Below are 19,989 nucleotides of genomic sequence, written 5' to 3' on the forward strand. Positions count from 1 at the left end.
TGATGCAGAGCGCGCGCAGCCCGTGTCTCATCATGCCAGGACGTTTGAACGGCCGTTGATGCTGTCCCCTCTTTCTCTGTGACCATCTTGTGTGGAGCTCCAAATTGGATTCGTAGAACCTGCCACACACACGTCTGCTATAGGAGTGAGGCTCAAAGCCCATGTGTGCATCCAAGTGGTACTTGCTGCAATTGCGTCTTAGACGTCTCTCCCAAGCTGCAGCCGATTCTCAGAAACACTTGGCAATTGTTGTCTCTTCCGCAGCCGTGGATTGTCGCCCTTCCTCTCCTACCATAACCCTAAGGAGACAATTACCCGTGCTCCTGGGCAGAAATGGTACTGATACCGTCCCCCTGGGAGAAAAAGCTCTGGTCGGGATGACGTCGGAGCTCTCCCGCGGCCTTCCCCGGAATCACCGCCCGGGGTAGATCTACCCTCTCTCTTGGCACGTCAACCTCCGCGCCTTGGTAGCCTCCGGGCTTCACCGTGTGATTCTTTTTTAGTGATCTTTTCTTGTTCACAGCGGATTTCACACGTTCGAGCCCACGTGGGCCATGATGCAGCTTCCTTCTTTCTCCTCACCTCTAATGCATGTCTCAACAGCCCGCGAACCTGTTTTCCCCCCCCTCGCGGCGGTAGCGTCAAAGCCACGAGTCGATATGTGACGAAGCTGGGGGGAGGGCTTGCTGAACAATACGGAGTAGGGCTTTATTGACACTCACCCTAGGTTAGCGCCGGAGCTCAACAAAAGAGCTTACGATACGCAGAGAGCTCTCGTCTCTCTGAGCGGGCTTGACATGGCGGCATGTTCTGGCCCGCCTCTCAAAGTGCTGCTTGGCAACAAGAGTGTCTCAGGTTAGAAGGAGGAGGCTAGCTGACCGGGGTTTGCATATTTCTTCCCTTGCCAGCGGCCGCGTGGTCAACGTTCGTGGGAGGGCCTCGATGTGCGCGGAGTGGGTTTGCGGCTTGCCTAGGCCTTGTCCATGGGACGATGGTGGCAGAGGCTGCAGGTGAGTGAGCTATTCTAGAACTGACAGAGCGAGGGATGGTGAGGTTGAGGGAAGGGAGGGTTACCGGGTGGACATGACGATGGGTGTCGATGGGTATCGATGGGTATGCGAGGAGACTGTTAATTGATCGAGTCAGAACAGTCACGAGCAGCCAGGGACTCTTCGAGTTGAGGATGTTTGTTTATTAGACATTATGGGTAACCAACTCAACAAGTAGCCAGCAACCAGCGGGTATCCTGCTCCCGTCCAAACGAGGGTATCTCAAAAGCAACAACTCAACGTCCATCAAAAGACAATTCCTTCCACCTAATATCTCCCCCTTCCATTACCAACATCCCCATCTAAGCGAGTGACGTCCATCCACATTATCCTAATTCGAACACCACGAGTGCTTCTCACTCTTCCCCCATTGCTATACCACTCTGGGTTCCAAGTGAAGCCAGTCGTCATAGGAGCCAGCTATTGTAGCATCGCTTTTTTTGTTTCGTCCTTAGACAGCAGGGGTAGCCGCAGGAGCAGCAGAGCCAGGAGCCGCAACGCCGGGAGCCCTCTTCTCGGGGAAGACGCCCTCGCCAGCGTTGACACGGCCGTACTGGGTAAAGTGCAGGTTGAGGGCGCTGTAGTCCCACTTGCGGGAGAGGAACAGGAAGGCGAAGGCGAGGCCGGGAATCATGAGGATATCGAGGATGCCGAAGAAGATGAAGCTCTTTGTCACGCTGATCTGGTTACCGCCGTCGGCCACACCGAAGGCGATGGGGTACAGCAACCAGAGGAGGTTGAGCCAGCCCGCGAGCATGAGGTAGTCCCGGGTCAGGTTCAGGCGACGGGCTGAGGTGCGGCCGACGTGGAGGGTCTGGAAGGCCAGGAGGAGGTAGGCGGCTGTGCCAAAGGCGAAGAATCCCCATTTGTACGAGGTGGCCGTGTAAGCGGAGCAGAGGTAGGAGATGACCCTATTCACGTCAGCTATATATCCTTTCCGTCAGGGGGGAGTGGACATACCAGATCCAGGCAAGGAAGATGTTGAAGACAATGGTAGCCCAGCTAACACCGCTCAGGAGACCCAGGGCCAGGATGACGACGGGGAATGCCACGACCCAGTTGATGTACTTTGCAAAGAAGATCTGGTACGAGACGGCGTGTCCGCGGTTGCGCTGCGTGGGGATGACCGAGTAGGCGAGGCCAGAGGCTATGGCGTAGTAGGTGATTGTTCCGACGAGGAGGCCAATGGTGAAGAGGTAGTGGAAGATCTTTTCACCATGCGGCGGCTTGAGGCTCAGGGCGAAGAAGATGAGCTATACGTGTTAGTGATGCTGTTGTAGTGTATGATGTCTGAGGGACTCACGAAGGATAGCAGGTAGACGGCTGTCACTGCCCAGAGCCAGTCTGATCCTCCCACCGAGAGGTGAGTGTCACCCGCCTGGGGGTTGATGTTGAGGGCGTCGTTACGTGTAAAGATGACGGCCATGGTTGACTTGAGGTTGATAGACGTTCACGATATGTTGTAATTGTCGATTTCAAGTTGAACTGCTTGATGATGATCGTATGTATATCTGTTTTGCCTCGAATAAGAGTGAAGAGAAAGGAGAAGGAGGCAAACAAACGACGTCCCATCCCCTTCCTCTTATACATCTTCTCTCATCTCACCATGACGCACCTTTCCAACATCTCCCCTCAGGAACTCTTCCCACCCCAACAAGCTGCAAACCCCTCCCCATCAGACAAGCTTGAAAGCATCCGTCTCATCCCATTGGATGAGTAGTCTTGTCCCATTGGGCAAAAAGCCATGCAGCATCTCGTGATGGCGGTGCGGGAAAACAGAGCTTTTGCAATTCTGGACTCTCGTCTCGACTGGGCAATGACGTGTGAGGGTAACAGACGAGGTAGAGGGTACATGAGGCAAGGCTGTCGATGCGGCTGGCCTCGCATGGGATCCATTAATCAGCCCTTAACTCGGCATTGGATAGGTTGATGTGACTGGAAGCCGAATATCCAAGATCAACCGAGTACCGCAGATTAACAGCAAGGTCCGGCACCACCGGGAAGCATCTTCTCGCCTGTTTTTTTCGGTTACCCTTGAAAATCTGGCGTTATTCTCGCTTGGCCAGAAAAGAGGAAGCAAAAAAATTGATCTGTCCAATGCAACACCTCAATTCCCACATGTCATGCCATGTTGAACAAAACCTCCGCGGGTTCCGAATGTGTCATGTGTCGAGCCCTACCGGGAGCTAAAGAAGAAGCATGGGCTCTAGCGGCTTCCATCGTTCGGGGAGAGACATTTCAATGTCGAGACATTGGATCAAAGTCGGCGGGTGGTTGACGTCAAGGTGATTACATGCCCAGGACTAGACGTTGAAGTTGTTTCGACTCATGGTGATATAGGGTAAGTCTTTGACGCAATACAGCTCCCAAAAACCTCATCGTCATGTAAACATCGAGTATAGCCCTTTCCGTGTACCTTGTACAGACAAATGCTCTATATCGAACAGATTCAAGGAGTGACCGCCATGTGCCGTCATCTTCCGCTCGCATTGTCAATCCATGTTGCATTGCATGCCAACCTCTGTCACATCTTGACTCGAACTCGTCTCGACATTGATCGATCGTCCAACCCTTGTCGTTGTCAGTGAGTCACGAGGAAATCCCCCCTTGTCGGCTTGGCTGCAGTAGAACTAGCACCGGCAGATGTACAAGAGACTGCATGGTACAATCTGCCGCCAATTCCATGATATCACGAGAGAAATGTGATGGAGAAGCGTACTCGTCTTCCAGCGTATCCCATCATGATATTCGACTGTGTGATGTGATGTGCAGAGTATAGGTGCTATAGGTTGCATGTACCAAATCTCCTCTACTTACAATGTTACACTCCAAAACAAGAATCGCTTTTTGTCACCGCTGCTCTTCCTTTGAAGGGTCAGTCCATAATACATCTACACAAAAGTACATTCCTCCCTCCCTCCCTCGCAGCACCACAATCAGTATGTGGCCTGTTCTATCTGATATGCTGCCGTCTTGGCTCGCTCGCGCACATCCAGGTCCCCATCCTGCTTGGTGAGCGCCTCCATCTTGGCGTGGAATCCGAGCTTCCGCAGCTCGTGCGCTCTCTGGGCGCATGCCTGAGCCTCGCCATCGTCCTCTTGCCAGGTGAGGTTGATGACCAGATGGCATAGTGCCACCCTGACCTCCCTGTCCTTGCTGCTCGCCTGCTGGGCCAGAAGCTTCAGGAGCTCAGTCTGGCTGATCACCATCTGCCGGTGCCGAGGGACGCTAGCCGCGATGTGCACCAGGATGTAGATGACGGCCACAATGATCTTGGCCTGTGGGTGGAGCAACCGAGTCTCCCGCCCCGTCACTGGAGCTCGGCGGGAGAAAGGTCGGAGCACCTTGGCCCGGAGCTTGGATGACAGGATTTCAAACAGTCGCTCCGTCCCGAGTTCGCGCAGAAGGTAGTCGATCATTTCTGTCGTCTCATTTGTCGTTTCCGACAGCCCAGCTCCCGGTCTTCCGATCAGGTTCCTGATGAAGTCCAGGCCCTGCTCCTGAATCGCCAAATCGTCATTCCGTGCCCTCCGCACCGGATTTAGCTCGGATTCTCGCACCGCTGCCAGTTTGTCTTCCACCTGACGCAGCCTTGTCGAGTTTGTTGCATCCAGCTCTCGAAGTATACCGTTGGTGCCGTACACCCAGCGGTGTGCCTCGTCTGATTGTTGCATGTCCACATCGTCATCCATGTCCAGTCCCGACGCTTCCCTCTCCCTAGCCATCTGCAAGGCCAAGTCTTCTGTGTCGTCGCAAATGAGCTGCTCCAACCATCCTGGATCAAGTTGCGCCAGGCATGCCTTTTTCAAATCAGGTCCAACAGCATCAATAAAGTGCTTGAGCGCCCACAAGGCATTGAGTCGAAGGGCAGGGTTCTCCGAGTGCGCATGCTCGCAGAGCACCTTCATAACTCCGTTTTCTGCAAGAAGCTGTTACTGTTAGCTACTAAGTTCGTTGCAGACAAAATATGCCATGGACTTACCTCGCGCACTGGGCTGACTTCGACCACCAGGTTGCAGATGGTTGCAGTGGCAGCAACTTGAACATTGACGTCCGAGTGTGTCATGAATCGAAAGATGGGAAGCGCAACTCCGTGGTCCACCAACGACGTACGCAAGATGTTGACCGACCGAGACAGCATCCTGACAACATGGCAGCCCGCGATGATCACTGACGCGGGGTTTGCGCCGTATCCTGCAGTTTCCCCCTTCCTGGTAGCATCGCCGCTTGACTTTTCTGCTGTTCGTTCCTTGGCTGTCTGTGGCTTTCTGGGATACTCCGAGAGGGACTCGACAACGTACGAGGTGATGTCCTCGGCCACAAACGCCTTCCTGTAGTCTTCCTTGCCCCCCGCAAGGGCGGCGATAGCCTTGAGTGTGCTTTCTCGCACCCTGAGCCGGTGGATCAAAAGTCCATTCTGGCCCTCTTGACCCAGCTGAGAAAGCGGAGAATTGCTCTCAACCTCCATATCCGTATCTGGTTGTGGCGACCAATAACGCGGCTGCGTAGTATCTCGAACAGGGGCATATGCATGCTTCAAAAGTCTGCTCAATACCGGCACGGCATCACATTCGTAAGCGGCCTTCTGGAGGTATTCGCTGTCCGTGATCATCCGGGCCAGCACCACTGGCGCTCGCTCCAGAATAATGCCCTTGCTCGCATCGTCCACCTCGTTCACATCGGAAGCGTCCTTGTCATTTTTACAGATCATGTCGACCAGTAGAGGAACAACAAGGAGCCCCAGGCTTGCTTCTCTCATACCCTTGCTTCCCACGCCACCCTTAATGAGCGCAGCAAGAATAGAGGAAGCAAGGAGGCGCTCATATTCCTCTGAGCACCTCACAAGGTGTACCAGCCAGGGAATGAAGGGGCTTTCAATCTCTTCCGTGTCATCGGCATTCGAGCCGACTGGCGGATATCGAGGTGAGTCCCAAATCGCGGATGAGCTGAATTTACTCAGTGATGAACGAGAAGAAGATTGTGAATCCGAAGATGCCCCCTGAGAAAACGAGCCATATGGAGATGTCGATAGACTTCGAGGCAGGCCGATTGGAAGCATGAACTCCATCGCAGTCAATGGCGGTTGACGTGACACATTGGGCCCTGGCTGCTCGGCATCGTAACGGGGATCCGTGGCCTCTGCAGGCTCAAACTTGATCGAGGGGAACACGGCGAGGATGGAGGGAGAGTCGATGAGCCTGTTGGCCCTGTATTTTGAATCCCCAAGAATAGCTGCAATAGCTTCAAGGATCGGCGCAAGCCTCAGACTCTTGGGTGCAGGTTCAGGGAAAGCGTCCAAAAGCCCATCATTCCTCGCAGCTTCATCAGCGCCGGGGACGACCTCTCCACGAAGTACGGCAACGCTGGCCAGGCGCGTGGCTAGTGCATCCAGAATTCCAGATGTCGTCAACGCTTGTTGATGGCGGTCTTCTCGACAAAGACGAGAAATCAGACCCGCTGCAAGCGGAACCTGAGATTGCAGAAGAGAGTTGGTGGAGGTAATGGAGAGCATAGCTCCGAACGAGTCGAGATATTGTGGCGAGAAGACAGTATCGGCTAGGGACTCGATATCGATGGGTGAGGATGGCGGCGCTAGGATCGAGGCTTCTGCAATATCTGTCAAGGCTCTGAGAGAAGCCACGACGAGCTGCGGTGCGTTCGTAAACGGAGATATGTTGGCCATGAGGGCGGGGATCGCTCGCGCGGCATAGAGGGGAGCAAGGAAAGCTGGACCACCTGTTCCTCTCCATCAGCAACTACAACAACAAAATTTCAACATGTATAATACCGTACCATTGGCGAAACTAGCTACCAGCTGCAGCGCCTGTAACCTCACGCTCTCATCCTCCGATAGCGGCCTCTGCGTGAGAGGGAATCGTGCATCCTTTCCATTTGGCTTGACCGGCGGCCTGGCTGAAGCCAAGGTCCTGACAATAGGATCAAGAACACCCAAGCTGATCCAAAGCTCCTTTCTTTGTACGTGACCAACAACCTCGTTCTTCAGAGCTCTCAGGGCAGCGGTCTGCTCGGACAAAGTTCTGGCGCTTCGCAGTTGCGCCAAGATCGGGGGACTCTGCGGTCGAGCCATCAAGACGAATTAATGAGACAAACGGGAAACCTTGGGTATGCAGTCGGAGTCGAAGAAGCGATAAACAGAGACGTTGCGGATGATACAAAATGTTGTTGCGATTGTCGTTCGAGGATGCTAAAATTCGAGGACACTGGCCACCTGATGGTCGCGTCTGTACACCCAATCTGCATGCGCCCACGAACTGGGGAGCTATGTTCCAGATGCAAAGAGAAGAGAAGAAGGAAAAGTCGAGAATCAAAGTACTGTGCCAAGGGGCTGATGCGATGGCTAGGCGATTGATGTGCTGTCGTGATGGAGCCTAGAGTGTCAAACCATTAAACATGCGAGTTGCGTTGCTACGAAGGTACAGCCTGGGGAACCCGGCGTCAGGTCAATCACGTCAAGACGGCATGGATGGATTTCCAGGCGGACTCCGAGTAGCGGGAGGCACGTGTTCCGCGCTTCTCCTGCCTTATCGGGGCCGATAAGAAGGGAATGAGCCTTGGACACTCGTGCAACCGTGGCTGACGGCTCATGAGCCCTCACGGTGGACTCACCTTTAAATCTGACGACAATTATCTGAAGCCATCATGACTGCGTTCTGCCTTGGCTAAGAAGGGCTTTTACCTTGTCTTGCCTGTTCTTGTGCACTGCTGACTACTCCTGCTCGCTTGCATAGGGCAATGCGTCCTCTTGTTGAACCGCCGGCGTGTAAGCGCCCGACAGCCGCTGATGCCGCTTACACGCAGATGACGGAGGCTCTGGGCAATATCACAAGATGAGAGACGAAAAAAGAAAGATTTGTGCACAGGTACGAGAGAGCAAGGCAAGGTGGAAGATGGAAAAAGACTCGTTCCACCTGCATTCGACGTCCCAGTGAGTTGGGAGATGTGTCAGTTTGATTGTGTCACGACGTCTTGCGTGTCGACGGCACGGCCAGCAGAAACTAAACCTTCCTCATTCATCATGGTCTAGCCGCGCTCTCGTCTTGATTGTGGACCGACTATCTCCATGATACCGCCATGCAGCAGCAATCAAGCTCAAAGCCCCACGATCCTGCGGTACTCCTCACCGAGCTCCCTTCCTGGACGACTCATCAGCCGGCGAAATGGGCGAGGGGTCGACGGGACCCCGGGGAGCTTCGCCCTCTGGCAGCCCGGCTTCCGTCCACGTTGCCCATCGAGTGGCTCACAAACGCCCAGACAAGCGCCTGCTTATGCGAGGCTCTTTCTGGGGGAGTGAGATGCGTCTGGGGTAACGCCAAAAGTCAGGGACCGTCTTCTCTGAGACAGAGCTAGCAGGTTGCTTGGCCTCCAGCTTGATGCTTGCAAGCCAGGCGGCAGTGTGAAGCCCTTGATCGAGTGCTGTCGTGATAGTGGTGTGCCGGCATTCATCTCGTGTTTTGCAGGCGAGAAGCAATAACTCGAACAAGACTGCCTCGTTAAGTCAATCACAAGAGCATCAGCCGGCCAACCACAGATCGCGACAGGCGCCTTGAGTCTGGGCATTCTTGTTGTTCGCACACACTGACGCCATCTTTAGAACCACCAGAATCACGCCCTCGACTTGGACTCACACTTTCTCGGCTCTCAACGGCCCCTGAAAAAATTGCTGCACATCCATTTCCGAAAGGAGTAGCCCAAGGCTCCCATCCTGAGGACACACACATCCCTCGAGTCCTAACAAGGCCTGCCAAGCTTGCGTTAGGTAACTAACGGCTTGGAAGAAGACCTCCTCCTGACTGAGGCAGCGCGGTCCGGTAGGTTCCATGCCGGGAAAAAGAGCACCAGCTGGAGACGGGGAGTTCAGCCAGAGGCTCCTAGAGGCTCGAGAACCACCTAGACTGCCCAAAAGGCACCTAGAAGGCCCGGAAAACCGTCCCAGGGACGCACCCTGTGGGAAGGGTTCCGGCCTGTCCGTTCCTGCTCAGCGCACGCACCCATTCGCAGCCCATCCGCCGGAGACCCAATATCCACACCCACTCCCTCACAGTCCACACAACCCATCCATCGCCCGGCTGCCATCCGGCACCATTCCACCAGCCAAACTCTTCGTGTGCGCGTGTCTGACAAACAGCCACCATTGCATCGGTGCACCACCATAACCCAGCCGCATTGGGGGCTTTGTTCTTGTTAGTCTGATATCCCTCGGTGAGCGTTCTCGTCGATAGCGCCAGTTCTTGGCAGCCAGTTTGCGCAGTGTCGCGTCCACATGGAATCGACCCCAACGCCATGATCTAATTCGCGATTCGATTCGACCCCATATCTACAACTTGGTGCTCCTTGGTCGCCACTTCAAATCTTCAAATCCCCTTTGTTCTCCTCCCTCCTTTCCAGCCGGCCCTCAGCCCTATCAACCACGCACTTTGAACTTTGACAGCCGAAAACCCCTCGACTGACATCCACGAACCGACGAACCGACGACAGACAACTCGACCATGCGCCGCAGATGATGCTCAAGACGTCTCCTGCCTTGTCCGCCTCCACCAATGCCTCGCCTACCGTCTTTCGATATGCGACGTCGTCTCCCCAGCACTCCTCAAAGCCTTCGCCAGCTCTCCGGCGACGGCATTCCACACGCTCTAGCGCCTCTTCCTCTGCCGACGCTATGAAGTCGTCTCCGATCCAGCGCCCGAGACAGTATGTCGCAAACGACTCGGGCGTCCAAGGGTCCCCCGCAGATGCTCAGCAACTCTCGTCGTCGCTCTCCCAGAAGCCTCCGGCGCAGCCCTTGCAGTCGCCTCGGCCGTCTCCCATGTCAAAGTCGTCCGTAACCCCCTCACGCCCTTCCCAGGAGCAGAGCGTGCAACAAGCCCAAGCGCTGAGCGGGGTGTCGCCAACCAAACGTCGAAGTTCGCCCGCCCTGGCCAACTCGCAAGCCACTGCCGCTGCCAAATCACCACCACCGTCGACTAAGCGACCAAAACCCGACGCGCCGCCGCCAAAGGTCTTGCCCGAGAGTTATCAATTCTGTCCGGTCGAGGACATGGTCGAGTTGATTGCCCACATGCTGGCAGAGTTAATAGCTACAAATGACGCCATCCGAATATCGAATGGCGGCCTGACACGATTTCACTCGAGGTATTTTGAGGCTCTTTTGCAGCTTTTACAATGGAGCCAACCAACTGACGTGGATTACAGGACTGCACCTGGTATTTCTGTTCGAGATTATCTACACCGCCTGGCCCGACATGCGACCCTGACACCGCCGCTTCTACTGGCCATGGTCTATTACATTGACCGATTGTGCGCCATGTACCCAGAATTTACCATCAATACGTTGACTGTACACCGATTTCTGATAACCGCGGCCACGGTAGCCGCAAAAGGATTGTCCGATTCCTTCTGGAACAACACTACGTACGCCAGGGTCGGTGGCGTTCGAGTAGCCGAGCTTAAACTGCTTGAACTCGAGTTTCTCTACCGTGTGGACTGGAAGATTGTGCCGAATCCAGAGGTCCTGGTGGCCTACTACAAAGGGTTGGTGGAACGAACTCCAGGTTACATTCTAGAATCAGACGGGTCCGAAGACGACGAAGACGACACCGAGGCCGATGGCATGGATGGAGAAGATAATGCTAGTTCGGACGATTAGAACGTCGTCAGCCTGGTGCTCATTCCAAGACGATATCGGGGCATATATTTCCACTTTACAGACCGACCGACCGACAGCTTAAAGACGCCATCTCGGTCGGCGGATTTGGACGGATACTACATGGCGAGTGGATGGATGCATGACCATGACGAAGGGACCGAGGGTGGACCCTGCATAACACGACATTTACTGGCGTTGGGGACCGGGGCGATTCGATTGATTCATTTTAAGACAGCATCACCGGGTTGGGCAATGAAGCATATGTACACACAGCTTGGGAGGCAGACGTTAGACTCGACCATTATGTCGAAAAAATTACATTGCATTTCACCAGAGACAAGTTTTCAGACTCGAGAGCAATTATCCATCAATCAAACGTGTTCCATGTCCAGGGTCATGAGGTGGTAGCCGTTGAGCTGGGACCTCCATGCCAATTCCCCATCTCCATGGGTAGACCTGGGCGTCCGGAGAATTCTACCGAGGATCAGCCGCCATGGGCATGACGCTGTCCAGGTGTCAATTCCGAGCATCGACAGCTACACGGTCTACACCCCCACGACAACCATCTCATCCCAAAAATACAGCCGTGTCCCACTGCGCTGCCCATAATGAGGATCACGACACTTCTATCAACTATCTGCGCTGCTGCGCTTGCTGCGGCTGAGCCGCGCACCGCCCAGATCTACGTCCAGCCTGTCCACTCCTCACCATCAGCTCCCCTACCGCTGGCCGAAGTAGCCTACGATGTCGCCGCCCTCGCCTCTACCGAAGTCATCTCCTACGAGGCACCCGAGCTGCCCGAGGGCGCATCGCTCGTCCGCATCGGCCTCTACGACACCAAGTCTTCGCAGTGGATCAGCGGCACCACCGCCGCGTCGGCCGACAACTTTGGCAAGGGCTACGCGCCTACGGTGATGCTCTCCGTGGACGGCGCCGGTGACGTGCGCAGCGTCGCGTTCAAGGGCGTGCGGATCGACGCCGGGCAGACGAGGGATTTTGGCCCCAAGGCTGTTGTGTTTGCGGACAAGAAGGGGAGCCAGCCGGAGCTGAACAAGCCGGTTGTGCTGTCGCCCAACGGCAAGAAGGTGGGCGAGGAGGAGGAGAAGACGTTTTTGCAAAAGTGAGTTCAAACTGGTTTCCCCTAGAAGTGCTAAAAGTGATGGAATGCTAACTGTTCGGTATAGGTACTGGTGGCTTATTGCTGTCGTGGTTGTCATGTCGATGGCTGGAGGAGGCGACAAATAGAGGATACAGCGCAATCAATACCCGCTCTAATTCAACCATTTTACGACGAATTCATTTGATGACGGTTTTTGTGTGTACGACCTGAGACCTCTATGTTCACCGTGTTTTCATGAACCCGGACGTCTGAACGGCGGCCGGGTACAGCGGGATGCCTTCACAACCGAGCACAACCCATTGTGATATGGCAGGAGCCTGCTCTTCCGCCCTAGGTCTCGAGTATCATGGCTTTCCGCCTGCTTCAGATTCGAATTGAGTGTCTCGGTACATGCTCTGGAGGGTGTCCTGGATGTTGCCAACTGACCATTTCTCCCATGATACGTTGTGATTTTGAGTATCCGGGAATCAACATGAATTGATACAAACTGACCGTACTCCCTTTCTCTTGGATTCCTTCCCTTTGCTTGTTTGTTCCTTTGCCTGGGCGCTGCATTCAGGGGAAGAATCAATGGCATCACGTGCAAGACCATGTGACACGGCAAACTATACCAAGCTCGCAGGCCGCTAAGACAAATCGGGCTTAGAGCGGTTGCTATGAGAAGATCTGGCTGGGCGTCGCATGCACCTGCTTTAAAACTGAAGCTCGTCGCAACCCGCTCGCGCCAGAACCAATTCACTTGGCTCGCTCACCTGCATTTCGCGTCGCATCTTTCGCTTTTGCATAAACTTCCAATTCTTCGCGAACTTCTACCAAAACACCACTTCTCCACTCCACATTACCACATATAACATCCTCCACCGCAACAATGGCCGAGAACAGCGCTACCATTCCCCAGGATCCCACCAAGATCCAGGAGGATGCTGTCTCCGAGTCCAAGGGCAAGGGTGCTGCTGCCCCTGAGGATATCCATGAGGACACTGCCATGGATGAGGATGATGATGATGATGACAGTGACGATGATGAGGAGGTATGTGCTGCCACGATTTGTTTATTTCCGTACGCATTACTAACATGGGGTTCCTAGGTCGTCGAAGCTGGTATGCGCCCACTCGCAACACTTAGACCCTGACTGAAGCTAACCATTCTGCGCAGATGAGGACGGCATGGAGGAGATTGATCTCAACAACATCGTCGAGGGTGGTCGCCGCACCCGAGGCGCCGTCATCGACTTTGCCAAGGCTGCCGAGCAACATCCCGCCGAGGACGAGGATGAGGAGGACGATGACGACTTCCAGCCCACCGAGGATGTCAAGATGTCTGACTAAGTTGACGCACGCCGAGAAGTCGCAAAACCTCCTTTTGACGACACGTTCGCGCGAGGATTTAACGGGTGGGAGAGGCATGATGTTATGATTTGGGACGTGAACAAATAAAAAACCGGGAACTGGCAGGCAACTCTTTAACTCGGGTCTGGATTTGGGATCTGGGCGGGATGGAGGGAGTCGTGGATAGCATCAGCCAAAACCCAGCATTATCTGCTTTGCATAGCTACTGTCCCCATTAGTTAGACATGGAGCAATATGGAAGCACCTTAATACGGTCAAACGCGGCTGTCTTGAATCTGCGAGAGGCCGTTGATGCGGATTCGATGGTTAGCTGCGTGAACTTGTGCACGTTTTTGACCAAGTCAGCATCCAATTTGAGCGCCTCTGAAGGAACAGTTCTCATCTGTCTTTGATCGACACCCAGGAATAATTATTTAATCTACCAATCGTGTCCAATCCTTTGTCGTTCTCACAATGTTGAGCTTAAACTCAAGTGGTGATGGCATTGGATCCATCATTGGACAGCCCCTCGGTCGGTACGTATCCATCCGTGTGTCCATCACCCCGTCCCCATAACCCCCCCGATTTCCGCCTCCCCTGATCATCAGACCAGGCCAGAGAGAACACGAACACCTAAAAAAAAAGTTGACCCAACCAGGATCATCGTAGGGGGCCAAGTCCGAGATTCGCGAGCCCCTCGATTTTTTCCCTCTTCCTCTTTTCTTCCTTCTTGAAATATAATTCTCTTTCCTCTTGGCTCAATCTTGAATCCCGCTCCTAGTTGTTCAAACCCTCTAACCATGGCGCAACGGTATGTCTCGTCTCAGGCATCTTTCTTGTCCTTAGCGGCAACCACGTCACCACTTCCGGAGTCACTGACAATCCCACGTCAAAAAAACAGATTCGGCGCCTCATCGCTCCACCAGCGCGACTCGCGCAGCGCGCTCTTCGAGGGATACACTGGGGATGCGGCCTCGCGGCGGCCCGTCAGCGCCAGCCCGAGCCGCGGGTACGGCTACGGCGGATACGGGGCTCCTTCGCCATCGCCTCTCGGGGCTGGAGGGTACGACGGCGGTGCGGCGGCCGCGAGGGGCGGGTTTAGGTCTGCGACGCCGAACCGGAGGGGACAGTACAGCGATGCTGTGTTGAATGAGCTGGAGAGCCAGAATGATGCGCAGGTGGAGGGTATCCTCGGCAAGGTCAAGGTGTTGAAGGATGTGAGTTTCTCTGGACACTCTCCCATGTTTTCCCCTTGGTTTCCCGAGGAGCCAAGGAAATGACAGGAAGGATACAGCCAGTTGAGTTGGGACAGACACTGACAACTGGCTTCTAGATGACGGTCGCCATCGGAGACGAGATCCGCGAGTCGTCGGCCCTGGCGGAGAAGATGAACGACACATTCGACTCGACACGAGTCCGCCTCCGCGGCACCATGAACCGCATGCTCCTCATGGCCGAGCGAACCGGCGTGGGCTGGAAGGTTTGGATCGCCTTCTTTGCTGCCGTCATTCTACTCTTTACCTACGTGTGGCTCTTTTAATGCCAAAAACAACACTCGATTCGGATTAACGAGATAAACGCCGAGTAATGGAGGGTACATAATTGACAGGGCTAAATGTTAATGTCCAGTCGACAACCACACTAGAGCTGGAGGGTTCACCATGAGGAAAAAGAGAAGGCAGTAAGGGATGCATTTTTCTGGATGGCGTTTGGGATGGCGTATTGGGATTTTTTTTTTCTGCATCATGATACGGGGGGAGTAAGTATTCGGGCAGACATGAGAAGCATCATCACGTCGAGCGTTGCCCATACAAAGTTTGTAATCTTCACCGTTCTTGACTTGTCTGGTAGCCAGCTATCCAGTGAGACCAAGAGCGAGTTCATTTTATCTTCTTCTCAATTCTTGATAACGAGGCCAAAAAAACAAAAGGTATATAAAAGCTGCTTCCCAAAAACCCTATTTCTATCCCGTATCCCATCTCGTTCGTGTCATGTCATCAAATGCTACCCTTGGCGGGCACGTCGTCCAGCTGGACTGCTCTCCATGAAGCTGCTGCCGTCCTGGGAGAGGAGGTTGCTGAGGTCCATGCTGACGCGTGGATGTGACATGCTAGAGCGGCCGTGGAATGTTGGTGATCGTGGAGGCGGGAGGGTCGTGGAGCGAGGTGCATAGCTGACATCGGCGTCATCATCCTCGTCCTCATCCTCCTCTTCCTCGTCAGGCTCTTCCTCGCTGCTAGTCAACTCGGCCTCGGAGTCGGTATGCTCATAGCCACCGCTCTCAGCCTCGGGGATGTCGTCATCGAGGTCGGCGTCCATGTCCACGCCGAGCCCGTCGTCCGTACCTTCCTGGGCGAAATCGTCTTCATCGAGGAGATGGCCATTGTCTTCGGCTTCGAGATCCTCGCCCTCGCCGTACATGTCGCCGGCGTCTGGCTCGCCGCGGACTAGAGCTTCTCGGAACGTGTCATCGTTCATCCTTATTTGTGAGGCCATGAGATCGTTCTGTCGCTCTTCCCTGAGTGCTGATTCGTCTGCTTCGGTCGCATCGTCATCCTCTTCTTCCTCCTCTTCATCATCTTCATCCTCATCATCATCGTCGTCGTCAAAACCAAATCCATCATCGGCATCGGGAATTTCGTCGTCCAGGTCTTGAGCACCATCAAGCTGCACGTCGTCCATTGTGCCGTCTTCGGGCATGCCTTCTGCCTCAGCTTCGGCCAACTCCTGAGCTAGCTGTTCCCGTCGCATTGCCTCTTGATGTTCTTCCTGCTCCCGCTTCTCCTCGCGCATCTGGTGCAGAGTTTTGGGCACACCTGGTGGTTTTAGCCAGCCACTGCCATAATTCTGGATATTCAGTCGTCGCCGCTGCATGTATTGCTCGTCCGAGGCGAGACGCGCGAGAGCCGAGCGCTCGATAATCTTGCCGCGCTGACGCGACTGGTTCCCGGCATTCTGAGGATTTTGCGATTCGCTGTTGAGTTCTTCGAGGGGCCCCGGCGGGGAGAAGGAGCTGCGAGACGATCTATACCACAGAAGATGTGACTGTTGGGTGTTAATAGATGTGATTGCAGAAGAATTGAAGAAACATACATCTCGTGGTGTAAAGTCTGGCAGTGTGGTAAACATGAGAGTTATCGACGACGTCGTCACCGTCGAATCTGATGGATGTATGTGTGGTGTTTTGAAGATAAGGTACGTATCGCCAACGTTGCTGAAGCGCATTCCAAAAATGGCGGGGCAATTCACGCGACAGACGCGACGCCGCGCTTAGTAGCCGCAGCCGCCGAAATGCCTTTACAGGCAGGCCAAGGATGAAACATCACCAACAAAAAATTCCACGACGACGATGAATCTTCAACTCGATCGACAGAGACCGAGACTACGAACTGGAAATTCCGCCCAAGAGAAGACGCCCCTCGGATTTCCAGGGTTTCGCTCAAGTAGGGCCCCCTAATTTTGCAGCGGCTGGATCGGTTGGGGGGATGCCAACTGGGTGTGGGCAGTTTCTGGCTCGACACTAGGTTCTAGGCTCGTGTTTCTGGGAAATGAAGGCCAGACAACGACTGCAACTCTGCCGTTGTGAAATTGCAACTCTGTAACTCACCGCCTGCGGCCAAGCTCAGAGGGTTGGTTCTCCTTTTCCCAGTCCTGCCCATCGTTCGTTCGGTCGCAAGGGGATGCGCCCGATGGGTTTATTCATTGTGTGAGGTAAAGGGAAAAAAAGACCATCGGGTGTGCCTCAACCCTTGCTCGGCGACAAACTCCTGCAGCGTCGCTTCCGCTCCTGCGCTAGGTCGTTCCCTTATGCACCGAAACAGACTATGCTGTTCGGAACTAAGACTTGGAATGGCATTCGAGTTGCATCTCGGGAGATGTCGGGTCGTTGCGGTCGGGGGAAGTAGGTCGAGCAGGACGCTGGGGGTGCCCGCCGAGGTCCGCCTTGATGAGATGAGAACCCCGGACTTGGACCGTGGAGGTCCGTCGGCATCCGCCCCGTCCTTCGCAAGGAGGGAGGTTCTTTGAGTCGTCGGGAATCGGGAACTGGCTCGTCCAGGCTGCGTGCGAGTGAGGCTGTGGGCGTAGGTACTGGCCATGACGGCTCCGCAAATCCGCGACACGCACTGCAAAAATGCAGGCCGACCGTTAGCACCGCCGAACTCGGCCCTCTTCGTGAGAGCTTACCCCCAAGTTTGCTGCCATCGTCTCGACCTCCACAGGACCACAGGCTCCGCCCGGTCAGTTGCTCGCTTTCATATTTATAATGCCTCGACTTGATTTGAGCTGCTCTCGGCATCCATTTGCCCGCCGTTTTAGCATCCCAGGCCCAGAGATAAGAAACTGTAGCACTCGCGCTAGGAGATACGGCGCCGACGTATGTGTGTGGTCCGCCGCCAGCATCCATCCTGCAATGCGTCCAAGCTGTTCAGGAGAAATCCCATTGTACACGTATTCGTCAAGGTGTCGGTCATGGTTGGCGGAGGACAAACACCGTGAGGCTCGGTAGGGCCATGTTTGCATGCGTCGGGGAAGATGGGGATGAGATCCGTGTGCTCGAGCCAGATGCCTGCTACGACTTTTAGACGTCGTCCGTTACACAAAGAACACGGACAATAAGCAGAGGCCTTGATTGATAATTGAATATCCGCCGCCGCTGACAGGCGCTCCTAGCAGCCATGGCTGATGGGACCTCTCCTTTGGCTGCCATGTAAGTCGTCGACCGGTTCAAATTACCAAAACTAGTGACGTCTTTCGCTGCAGGCGTCTGCAACACCTCGCAGAACCTCACAGGGCCCCTCGCACCTCGCAGGGACTCCCGAAGCGTGGCGAGACATGTGCGTCTGTGCGATGGCGTCGACTAAAGACGGCGCTAGGCGATCTCGCACCCTTGGCTGCCGTGTGGTGTGCGACTCTACGGCACGAGCTTCTTCCGTTTTAGTGTAGAGATGCCGCAGACGCGATGGTAGCAGTTGGTTGGTTCGAGATAAGAAACGGCACCGAAGACGGCTGGGTCCGTGATTGGCCGCCTCCCCCAATTTTCTGTTGTCCATTTTGTGACTGTGCGATATGGGGTGATGGCAGACCGTGAGACGACACTCAACGACAGGAGGCATGGAGATGGAGGGTCAGGGCCTCGGCCGCCTCTGCTGTGCGCTCGGCGAGTCTTGCAAACATCCCGAAGACCCCCAGGGCATAATCTCAGGGCCAACTCCGCTATGCTGTGTGGCCTGCTTCTCACGCCAGACCGAGAAGCCCATTCGGCTTGGTCGGTGGCCTTGACCAAGGTTCTCGCCAATGAAGATGACGGGGGATAGTTTTCATCTCATAAGCAGTAACGTCTGCTTCGTATGTCGATGACGCCGGGTGGAATTGCGGCGGCGTGGCAGAAGCACAGCACTGGCAGCCATGACATCCAATTGTGAAGATCATAGCCAAACCCAAACAGCTCTGCAGTTTGAGGACCCCAGTCCCTTCATCAGCCCTGGAAAGCCTCAATATCCAGCCTGGCGTGACAATCAATGTTGGGTTTGCCCAACTGCAGGCGAGAGGGACGGACATGCTACGTAGCAGCAAGCTGTGGTACTGGCGCATGTGCGTAGGGACGTCGGGGCGGATAGCTGTGACTCGCGGAATCACATCTCAAATCTCGCGCCCGTTGCGCAGCGCAGCAGATGCAACATCCAGCTCCTCGGAGAGGTCGCTCTACATGCGGACTGCGAGATGGCTCAAGTTGGGGGTCTCCCGACGAATCAGACCCGGCTTAGCTCCCCCGCGCGCAGCATCTGTACGTCAAAGGTCCCCCAGGCTCGCAAGCGTACGGGATGGCTCATCGCAGACCTTCTCTAGCCTCGTTTTGGAGGCGAGCAACGTGGGCGCGACATCGGCCAGCCTGGGCTTTGAAAATGGCGAGCCGTGATTGGTGTCGCAAGTTGAGAGGTCGAAGCTGATCCCTGCGGAGGTAGGTTTAACGTTCCAGGCGGCGTCGCACGGATTGGCAGCATCTTCCAGCCATTCGGCGCCATGTCCAGCCGGACCCTGGTTGCCTGGCACCCTAGCGCCCTCGACCCTGGCTCGAGGCGCCGCTGGACAGAGGGAAAAGGCTTGAAAGGGTGACGGAGGGAGCTGCAGCTCTGTGGGGTGCGCTCGTGCGTGGCTGGTCCTTAGCCTGCGGTAGAGTCTCGTCCCCTCGGCCGGATTTCTCTTACACGAACCATGTTGCAAACCCATTCACAGATTGACAAGAGATAGAGATGCGCCGTCAACGCCGAATCAGCCTGTAGGTGATTGGGCCGAGTGAGGGAAGATCTCTTTCATCCCCCTCGCGTCGGTTAAACAGATCGGGCTTGAGATGAATGCGGAGAGCGGAGAGGAGCGGAGAGAAGCGCAAAAGGAGAAACGGCCGGGGGAGGAGAGCAATCGAGGCTGTTTGGCCACTGCATGGATGGTTGCTTGTCTGTCTGTATCCACCGCGAGTAAGTTGACTGACTCCAACGGGCTGACGGACTGACCGCTTGGTGTTTTTCTGGGTTTGTCAACCGTGCCGTCAGGTCAGGACAACGGTAAGAGGATCAGAATCAGGCAACGAGAGTACATGGCTTGATTAATTCAGAAACACGGGGAGCATTGTCTGCTTGCCACGGTGTAAGCGAGTCGGTGAGCGCCCGCAACATGGAGAAGCAGACCAGGTATTTCGGTCAACGAATACATGGGGGAAACAACACCTTGGTAGACACCAGGATGTGCATTCTGCAGTGGACATCTCATCTCAATGAGGCGAGCGTACTGTAGTGGTATGTGGGCAATATGTCATCAATTCTCTGAGTGGGC

At 54.9% G+C, this 19,989-nt stretch overlaps 7 protein-coding genes across 7 annotated transcripts; 4 read left to right on the forward strand and 3 right to left on the reverse strand.

Moving 5' to 3' along the window:
- Window positions 1-1,500: 1,500 nt before the first annotated feature.
- LRP88_07750 (opsin family protein) lies at window positions 1,501-2,475 on the reverse strand (the record flags this gene model as incomplete). Its single annotated transcript, XM_083244267.1, has 3 exons — window positions 1,501-1,960; window positions 2,010-2,302; window positions 2,353-2,475. 3 exons carry the CDS (start codon window positions 2,473-2,475, stop codon window positions 1,501-1,503), a joined length of 876 nt encoding a protein of 291 aa, XP_083098761.1.
- A 1,510-nt stretch (window positions 2,476-3,985) lies between these two features.
- LRP88_07751 (armadillo-type protein) lies at window positions 3,986-7,137 on the reverse strand (the record flags this gene model as incomplete). The annotated part of the gene is made up of 3 exons (XM_083244268.1): window positions 3,986-4,978; window positions 5,032-6,785; window positions 6,843-7,137. 3 exons carry the CDS (start codon window positions 7,135-7,137, stop codon window positions 3,986-3,988), a joined length of 3,042 nt encoding a protein of 1,013 aa, XP_083098762.1.
- A 2,430-nt stretch (window positions 7,138-9,567) lies between these two features.
- On the forward strand, window positions 9,568-10,713 carry LRP88_07752 (cyclin-domain-containing protein; the record flags this gene model as incomplete). The annotated part of the gene is made up of 2 exons (XM_083244269.1): window positions 9,568-10,199; window positions 10,260-10,713. The coding sequence occupies 2 exons, from the start codon at window positions 9,568-9,570 to the stop codon at window positions 10,711-10,713; spliced, it is 1,086 nt and encodes a 361-aa protein (XP_083098763.1).
- A 608-nt stretch (window positions 10,714-11,321) lies between these two features.
- On the forward strand, window positions 11,322-11,958 carry LRP88_07753 (uncharacterized protein; the record flags this gene model as incomplete). The annotated part of the gene is made up of 2 exons (XM_083244270.1): window positions 11,322-11,833; window positions 11,898-11,958. The coding sequence occupies 2 exons, from the start codon at window positions 11,322-11,324 to the stop codon at window positions 11,956-11,958; spliced, it is 573 nt and encodes a 190-aa protein (XP_083098764.1).
- A 743-nt stretch (window positions 11,959-12,701) lies between these two features.
- On the forward strand, window positions 12,702-13,161 carry LRP88_07754 (histone chaperone domain CHZ-domain-containing protein; the record flags this gene model as incomplete). The annotated part of the gene is made up of 3 exons (XM_083244271.1): window positions 12,702-12,863; window positions 12,921-12,933; window positions 12,989-13,161. 3 exons carry the CDS (start codon window positions 12,702-12,704, stop codon window positions 13,159-13,161), a joined length of 348 nt encoding a protein of 115 aa, XP_083098765.1.
- A 474-nt stretch (window positions 13,162-13,635) lies between these two features.
- On the forward strand, window positions 13,636-14,701 carry LRP88_07755 (SNARE domain- containing protein; the record flags this gene model as incomplete). Its single annotated transcript, XM_083244272.1, has 3 exons — window positions 13,636-13,697; window positions 14,063-14,378; window positions 14,495-14,701. 3 exons carry the CDS (start codon window positions 13,636-13,638, stop codon window positions 14,699-14,701), a joined length of 585 nt encoding a protein of 194 aa, XP_083098766.1.
- A 464-nt stretch (window positions 14,702-15,165) lies between these two features.
- On the reverse strand, window positions 15,166-16,290 carry LRP88_07756 (Apc15p protein-domain-containing protein; the record flags this gene model as incomplete). The annotated part of the gene is made up of 2 exons (XM_083244273.1): window positions 15,166-16,206; window positions 16,255-16,290. The coding sequence occupies 2 exons, from the start codon at window positions 16,288-16,290 to the stop codon at window positions 15,166-15,168; spliced, it is 1,077 nt and encodes a 358-aa protein (XP_083098767.1).
- Between the last annotated feature and the right edge of the window lie 3,699 nt (window positions 16,291-19,989).

Source organism: Fusarium phalaenopsidis, assembly GCF_050370095.1.
Source record: "Fusarium phalaenopsidis strain FUZ10S chromosome Unknown contig_32302, whole genome shotgun sequence".
Taxonomy (NCBI): Eukaryota; Fungi; Ascomycota; class Sordariomycetes; order Hypocreales; family Nectriaceae; genus Fusarium; species Fusarium phalaenopsidis.